This window comes from Rhineura floridana, chromosome 2 (assembly GCF_030035675.1).
Source record: "Rhineura floridana isolate rRhiFlo1 chromosome 2, rRhiFlo1.hap2, whole genome shotgun sequence".
Lineage (NCBI taxonomy): Eukaryota > Metazoa > Chordata > Lepidosauria > Squamata > Rhineuridae > Rhineura > Rhineura floridana.
The window spans coordinates 96,773,596-96,781,989 of NC_084481.1; the positions used below are offsets into that span (position 1 = coordinate 96,773,596).

General features: G+C 41.9%; 1 protein-coding gene across 1 annotated transcript; it reads right to left on the reverse strand.

The window, feature by feature from the left end:
* Positions 1–248: 248 nt before the first annotated feature.
* Positions 249–2,580, reverse strand: LOC133377943 (olfactory receptor 5T7-like). Its single transcript, XM_061612737.1, has 2 exons — positions 2,044–2,580; positions 249–1,230 (listed from the first exon to the last, which is right to left on the reverse strand). Exon 2 carries the CDS (start codon positions 1,215–1,217, stop codon positions 249–251), a length of 969 nt encoding a protein of 322 aa, XP_061468721.1. The 5' UTR covers positions 1,218–1,230; positions 2,044–2,580.
* Positions 2,581–8,394: the final 5,814 nt, after the last annotated feature.

Genomic DNA, 8,394 nt, shown 5'->3' on the forward strand with positions numbered 1-8,394 from the left:
AGGTAAACATATATAAGCAATTTGAGAATAAGGCATTACCTCTCTAAAGACTTGTCTTATGCTTTTTCACTACAGTAAGCATGTCCAGCTTATATTACCTGCTTAACTTATAATGATCATTAAGAACATCATATAGATGGATGACAAGGGAGGCTACACTTCTGAAACTTTTAATATCTATCAAGACCTCCGATTATGGACTAGCAAGAGACCTGTATATTTCTTGTGGAAATGCCTGGAAATTCTTACTAGCCATTCATTTTGTCACATACCTTCCTCTGAATGCCTCCTAAGGCATCCTTAACCTCCTTATTTCTCAGGCTGTATATCAAGGGATTCAGCAAGGGAATGACAATTGTGTAGAACACAGCAAGGATTTTGTCACTCACATCTTGAACAAAAGATCCACTGCTAGAGTTTGGTCGGAAATGCAAAATAAGAATTGCCCCATGGAAAATAGTAACTGCAGTGAGGTGTGAGGTACAAGTGGAGAAGGCCTTGACTCTGCCTGCACTTGAGGTGATCCTCACAATATTGGTGAGAATATACATATAAGAAACCACAACACTCAGGATGGTGGTTACTTCTACAAGACCAGCCTCATAAAAAATCAGGAGTTCATTGATGTTGGTATCAGAACAAGAAAGTGATAGAAGTGCAGTGATGTCACAATATACATGTTTGATCTTATTAGATTGACAGAATGACAGCCTGAAGGTGAAAACTGTATGAAGGAGAGAATGCAGAAGCCCAAGAACATATGACCCTACCACCAAAAGAATGCAGACTCTAGGACACATGCGGACTGGGTACAGCAGTGGCTTACAGATAGCCACATAGCGATCATATGCCATTGCAGCCAAGAGAAAGCACTCTGTGCTCCCCAGGCCTATTACAAAGTACATTTGCAATGCACACCTAGTGAGGGAAATGGCCTTCTTATGTGATAAGAGATTCACTAATGTCTGAGGGGCAACTACAGAAGAGAAGCATGCATCCAGGAGAGAGAGGTTGCCGAGAAAGAAGTACATTGGAGTGTGGAGACAAGGGCTGGCCCTTATTAAGGCAACCATTCCCAGATTTCCCACCAAAGTAGCAGTATAAAAAGCTAAGAAGACTACAATGAGGACAATCTGCAGTAGAGGATTGTTTGTTAAACCTACAAATACAAACTCCTTGAATATTATGGTGACATTTTTCTCTTTCATTGGACTCATTTTCCCCCCAGACCTGAAAAATAAAGAAATACGGCAACTGAGATAAAATTATCATTTTTCCATTGTGCATTTGACAAACCTATGGAATTTATTTGCCACCAACTGTGGTGATAGCTATGCTCTTGTGCTTATTTAGAAGAAGGTAAGACAAATATGTGAAGGATGTCTGTCACAGGTAATTATCTAAAAATGTAACCTCCTTCACACAGACAGTAGTCCTGTTCTTATTACCAGGTGCTTGGGATAAGGAATGATGGGTGTTTTGCTCCACCTTACTTTCTTTTTCAGCTCCCCAAAGACATTGTTTGCACAAGAAAAGAGACTACTGTTCGAGGTTTTATACAGGCCTTAAGCCTAGGTGAGACAAGAAGGGATGACAATATGAACACAAACTAGCAGTATACCCCCCCTCAGCTAACACATCCTCTGTTAATGCAGGAAACCGGCTGTACTAAAAAAGCAGTGTGTGGAAGCTCTGGCTCATTCAAAGATTGCTTCTGGCTTTGAAAGTGTCCAGTAATGCTGCTGCAAGAATGCCACTCTTAAAAAAAAGAGAGCCTCCATCACCGGAGATGCCAAGGAGAATATATATAGTAGAAATTGTGCAATCAAATGCAAGAGTTTGACAGAAAACTTTCCCTCACTTTTGTTTCACGTCTAACCTGTACAGTCATCTTGAGTGCATCTACGATAATTGTTAGAAAGACTTGTTTAAGATATTTAAACCCTATGCTGTGAGTTGCCAAAGAATTCACACAATCACTGTCTCATAGTCCAAATAAGCAGCACCCAACTAAGAGAAGGAACTGTAGCAAATATTGCTTACCTTAAAAAAAAGTAATTCTGTCTCTCACTCTTTGTTTTTGTTTTTATCCTACGGTTCCAGATAAACAGAGGTGTTATTCTGAGGCAGAAAGTGGGAGGAAGAGAAACAAAGTAAGAGAGATGGCTGGCATCTTAAAAATGAATTTATTATGGCACTAACACACTGGTTATGTGTACTATGGGCCACAGTTTGTGTAAAATATCAAAAATGAAGTTAAATGTGATTAATTAAGAATGACCATCTATGTTTCCATTATAGCTTCTCCACAAAAATGTAAGTACACTTCAAGAGTGTACTTAATAGACATCACAAATAATATATATCCAGCATGTCACAGGCCAGGAGTCAGATTCAGGTGATGGAAGGGAGGGTTCCAAACTTGAAGGAAAAGGACATGCAGGGGCAGCCCTAAAAGTGCTGCTGTCAGATCACCCTGTGGGACCAGTGCACACTCCTCCTCAGTCCAAGGATACAGCATTGCTGTCATCTGACTCAGAGAATTTCACTGTAGAAGATCTAGGAAGGCCAGCAGCAACCCCAATCTGATACAGTAGGAAAGTACTGAAGAAGGTTGGCTCCCTTTAAATACAGAAGCATCTTGCAGCACAGGTGGTACTAACAATCAGGCTGCACTTGCTGCTGCTGCTGCTATATAAGGGCTCAGTTTCAGCTTGTTCTTCACTGGAGCAACTTCAGAGTTTGGTGTTCTCTAGAGCATTGCTTGGTCTCTAGCTGGGCTTTGCCTTTCCTTGCTGTACTGAAGACCAGGACAGAGCAGTTTTATGGAGGAGGGGGGATGAGTACTAGGCTGTGTTGCTCCTTTTATCTTCATTAGTAGACCCAGTGTCAATACCTGGCACTTTTCAAGATCTCTGACCACTGCCACCACTCCCCCACCCACAGTGCTAACTAGCTGTGTCTGTGAGCAGCTATTTAAATTTCCCACTGTACTCTGTATCAGGCTCTCCACAGCATTGAGGAGAATAATAATGGTGCCTCCTACCAGCTCCCAGAGGGCTGCGGCCACCATCACTGCCAGACAAATCTGAGGGGCTCACCAGAGGGACCTTTGTCCAGGGCTCCCTCAAAACTGAAGCTGACCTGTTATTAATAGCCCAAGCTTCACCTGGTCTATATTTTTCCTGTGCTGAATTCTCTACAACCAAATGGCCTTCATACTCCATCCTTACCTGCTCTTGCAATATTTCTCACATTTTAAAAAAGGAAACATTCAGTCTCAGATCTAAAAGATCTCTTATAGTTTTCTCAGGAGTTGTTTTGGTTGTCTGCTGTTAGAGAATATCATTGTGAAAATAACATAGAAAATTGCATTATATTAGAAGAAATTGCTTGCAAGAAAGTGTGGTCAAAACTGTGTTAGGGATGGAAGAACCTGTCAGTTTTAATTAATTCAGTTTCTCATTTTTCCCATTCTTAAATTCAGTTCTCCAGGTCTCTCCAGCAATTTGAGAATTTGTTAAAAAATAATCCTCATGAAAGTTCTTCAGCTTTTCTCCCAATAAGCACATTTTATATACAGCTTTGACTCTTGTACAGTTCATCCTAATATAATGTGTTCTATGTTATTTTCACTCATATATTCATTTTTATACACACTTTCCCTTAACATGTCCATTTTTGTAAACAATGGTTGGTTGGTTAGTTGGGCTGCGTTTTGATTCTCATATTGTTTTGGAAAGTGCAAATTTGATAGATTCAGCTTTCAGTGAGAACTGAACCATCTGCTCCATCCCTAAACTGCATACAAATATGTGTTTATTGGGACAAATTTTCACTAAAACGATGATGAATTTTCAAGAGATTTTTTTAAAAAAAACCCACAAATTGTTGCAGAAATGTGTAGAACTGAATTTAACATTAGAAAAATGAGAAACAGGGAGAACTGAAATTGTTAAAGATTTCTATCCCTAGTCTCTACTTACTCTTAAAGGACACTAGAGTGCTAGAAGGTCTGAAGCAATCAACAGAGCATGAAATTGCACTGACGGAACTGAATTCCATGTTGGTCTCTAGCAGCAAAACCCAAACAGAGTTGTGACAGCTAGGACACTGATCACAGAAGGAGCATTCTTAGACTAGAGTCCACTTTGTCAGATAAATGGAATGGCATCATGAACTGACATGTATATATACCCATAAAGCTTGTTTTTACCCCTAACACAAAATATCACTCTCAATCCTCTGTGTCTTTGGAGAACCTCTCAGAATTCATTATTTTGGGAATTCATCTCTTGGGAGACTGTGGTATACTCTTTCAAAGGTATTGGTGCACAGAAATTCTTAGTTGTTTCTGATAAGAAAGAAATGTGATGATTCTATAAGACAAAGAGAAGAGGATTGTCTGCCCTGAAAAACACACTTGTATGAAGCCACAGCTACTACAGTGTTGGGAGCACCATAAACTGGAAATGGATACTGTTGTTTCATGCAGGAGTTCCAACAATATAGGTTGGTGTCTTATAACAAGTCATCTAGCTTAGAATGGTCTACACTGACTGGCAGCAGCTGTACAGGCAGGTGTGATCCCCAGCCCTACCTGTAGATGCCAGGGATTGAAGTTGGGCTCTTTTGTATGTAAAACATGGGATCTGCCATGGAGTTACGGCCGTTCCCAAATTCCTCCTCCATTCATGTTTTCACCTTTCCCACTGCGCTTTCCATGTCCTGACCCTGGGTGCCATTTTCTCTTTGTTTTTTATCTAGAAGCTATTAGGAAGCATTGCTCATGCTAGGGCTGTGCACCGGATTTGGCTGAGGCCCGATCCAAATCGGGCTCATTTGGACTTTTTTGGGCCTTGGCCAAGTCAGAAAGGCACGGATTACTATGGGTCAGATTTGATGACCCAAAATGACCGGGGCTGTCAGGGGGTGGGGCATCAAAGCAGGAAGAAGAGGCAGCCGTGGCTCTTCTTCCCACCTGATGAGCATAGGCAGCCATCTTCCAGGTGTGTGGATGCTGTTTTACGAGGAGCTTTCCTGCAGAAAAATCCTTTGCAAAACAGCCCTGTGGAGGCTAAATTGACCCTGCTCTTGGTCTTGGGGGAGGAGAGGCAACATCTCCTTCCCTCACCTCCCCCCTCCATATTTTTAATTAGGGTGTTTTTTAAAAACATAATTAAACATGAGCCCTACCCTCCAAACTTATTTGGGAGTGGCTGTAAGCTAGGGTGAGTGGTCCCTGGATGAACCCAGGGTGGGTTGGCCTGATGCCCCCCCTCTGGATTGAAGCCATGGGGAGGATAGGAGAGAGTGTGCACAGCTCTAGCCCACACTTTGTTTTGGCTTCAGACATAATAGAATAGCCTAATCTCACTTCTTATGTGGCATTGTCATGGAACCAAATCAGGGTGTCAGGAGATGCCAAGACTAGGACTAGTGAACTTCCTATCTGTGTACAGCTGCCCTGAATGTTGTAAGCCAGAGGACTGCAAGATAGGAAGCTGCCTTATACTGAGGCTTATATCATGGAACCATTTAGCTCAGTATTGGCTACACTGATTTGAAGCAGCTCTCCAGGTCTTCAGCTAGCACATTTCCCCAGCCCTTTACCACTGAGCTATGACCTTTCCTCTACGGCCCTTCCTTCCTTCTCTTTACCCATCCGCTTCCCCACTATCCCAGAGGGGGCAGGGAGGATTGCATCTGGCTCAGGGGAGGCAATGCATGGAAGGGCAAGTGTGAGAACATGCATTGCATTGACAAGCAAGGTTGCCAGTGGGCAGACCTAAAGAAGGGAATATTAGTCCATGCCCACCTTCACCAGTGTGCATTGCTGCTTGTCTTTGTGCCCGCCCACCCACACTCTGAGTTACAGTGTATGAGAAGCCAGTTGTTTTGGGGCCAAGTAGGACTTTTTTTTCCCCTTGGCCTGTGGAGCAGGTTTGCAAAAGGGAAAGTTTTTGTTTCCTAGACTGCTCCTCAGGGGTATCAGTATGTGACTGACAGTGGTGCCAAACAATTAAATGGCAAGGCAGGGCAGGAAACATCATTAGCAAAGGCACTGGCGAGTGCCAAGAGATACCAGAATAGTGAAAGGGAATTCCCCAGACTTGCCATTCAGGTTTTCAGTACCTAGGGAAAGAGCAAAGAAACCTCTTGTGGCTTGCCTGGGTCAGACAAACCCAGAGTCGTGAGGCTTTAGGGGATAGTGTATAGAGATCCTCCCTCAACAATGAAGAAGGTGTGGCCAGTTGGACCAGGAGCAAGCCACATACTCCTGAGAGATGGGATGGGCTTTGCTAGGTTCTGCCTCCACTGCCAAAGGGAGTATGCCGTTGAATACCAGTTGCTGGGAATCACAGGTGGGGAGAGTGCTGTTGCAGTCTGGTCCTGCTTGCAGCATCTGGTTGGCCACTGTGAGAACAGAGTGCTGGACCAGCTGGGCCTTTGGACTGGTGCAGCAGGACTCTTCTTATGTTCTTATGCTCACCATTATAAGCCAAGCAGGGTGAGGTCACAAGGCAGCTCTGCCTCAGCCAGATCTTGCACAGCTGACAATATTCCCAGAAGATCTTCTTCATTAACATTCTTAATTGTGGCAAATGTCTCACCTCTTTATTCCCGGGGTGGGCACACAGCCTGGTTACTAGTGCAGCTAAATGATGAAATCAAGCAACAATAGCCAAGAGCTAGGATGACGGAAGATTGTCTGCCTAGTCTTCAGAAGTTGAGAGGAGAAAGAGGTCCTTGGTTGCCCCTATTAAGGATCATGCATTATTCAGCCACGTTGTGTTAAGACAAAAGAACCAAGTGACCCTGCCTACAAAGATCTCACCCTTAGCAACAAATTGTCCTGGATTGGAGAGATTCCTGGAAGTGGTAGGGTAAATTCAGTGTTACCTATTAGGGCTGTGTACCAGATTTGGCTGAGATCCAAGCCAAACTGGGCCAATTTGCAGGTATTTGGGCCTCAGACTAGTCGGGTTCAGACAGCCACAGATCTCTATGGGTCAGATTGGATGATCCAGAAATATTAACATCTCAGATCATATCTCCAGCCATCAAAGGAGAGCCAGACTTCTCCAGCACAGACATTGTAGAGGGAAAAATACACCCACAAAGAGACATATCAGTCAGTCAGTCAGTCAGTTTATTGCAGTCACAGACCAAAAAGTATACAAATATATAGACATACAAACAATTAAAATGATAACAATTCATTAAAATTTTAAAATATGAAGTTAAAATTTTGAAATAAAAATGGTGAGAGATACAATATTTAGTTACAATTTTGATTTAAACATACTGGTTAAAAAGAGAGCAGGGATACTTAATATATACACTTCTTTCAGAGAAATACAGTTCCAATTTATTATTATTTAAGTGAAAGAAGTTAAGCTTTTCCTAATGGAAATAATTATAGCACAGAATTTTGCTACAGATTCAGTTACATGGGCAGATTGGTCAGCAAGAAAATACTTAACATAAAAAGCCTCGCTTCTTCCTGGCAAATAGGTAATTAGAGGCCTTATCAGTTGGTTTCTAATCTCACCATAATATGTGCAATGTAAGAAGACGTGGATTAATGATTCTACCTCACCGTCACCACAAGGACATTTCCTATCGCTATATGGTATTTTTTTATATCTGCCCTCCAAGATCGCGAATGGTAAGCAATTTAACCTAGCCACCGCAAACGCCTTCCGATATTTGGGTATAGATAGATTTGACAGATATGGCATAGGAAACTGAGGATTGGTGTTAAACATGTGTTTTTTTACCAGTACAAAATGCTGTTGAAGATCCATGTCTTTAACTCGTTGAAAAATTTGCTCTTTGGCTTTTGCAAAACCCATAGTTAAAACTATGGGGATTGAAAACCCCAGGGTTATTTTATTAATAATCATCGTTTCCCACGATGAATGAAATTTGTCCTGCAGGATATAGGGTGCCAGACCTATTGAGCTAAATACCATCTTAAGCCAGATGTTAATTCTAAGGCACCAATTTTGAGCTTCTAGGGAGGGTAGACCCGCTTCCATTCGTAAAATAAAACTAGGGACACAGGTAGGAACTGCGAATATTGACCTAAGGAAAGTATTTTGAACTACTTCCAATTGCGTGAAATTCACATAAGTTGTTACTTGGGAGCCATATAATAATTGGGGAATTATTTTTTCTCTAAAAACTTTTACGGCTGGTATAGGAAGTTGGCCCCCTTTGTTATAATAGAAGGATAATAAAGCTTTCATGGTTCTTTTTGCATTTAAAATCGCCAATTTCGTATGTAAGGACCATGAACCACTTGCTTGAAAGGTCAGCCCCAAATATTTAAATGCTTTGACCTGATCAATTGTATGACCGTTAATCCTCCAGACGTGTTTAATTCTT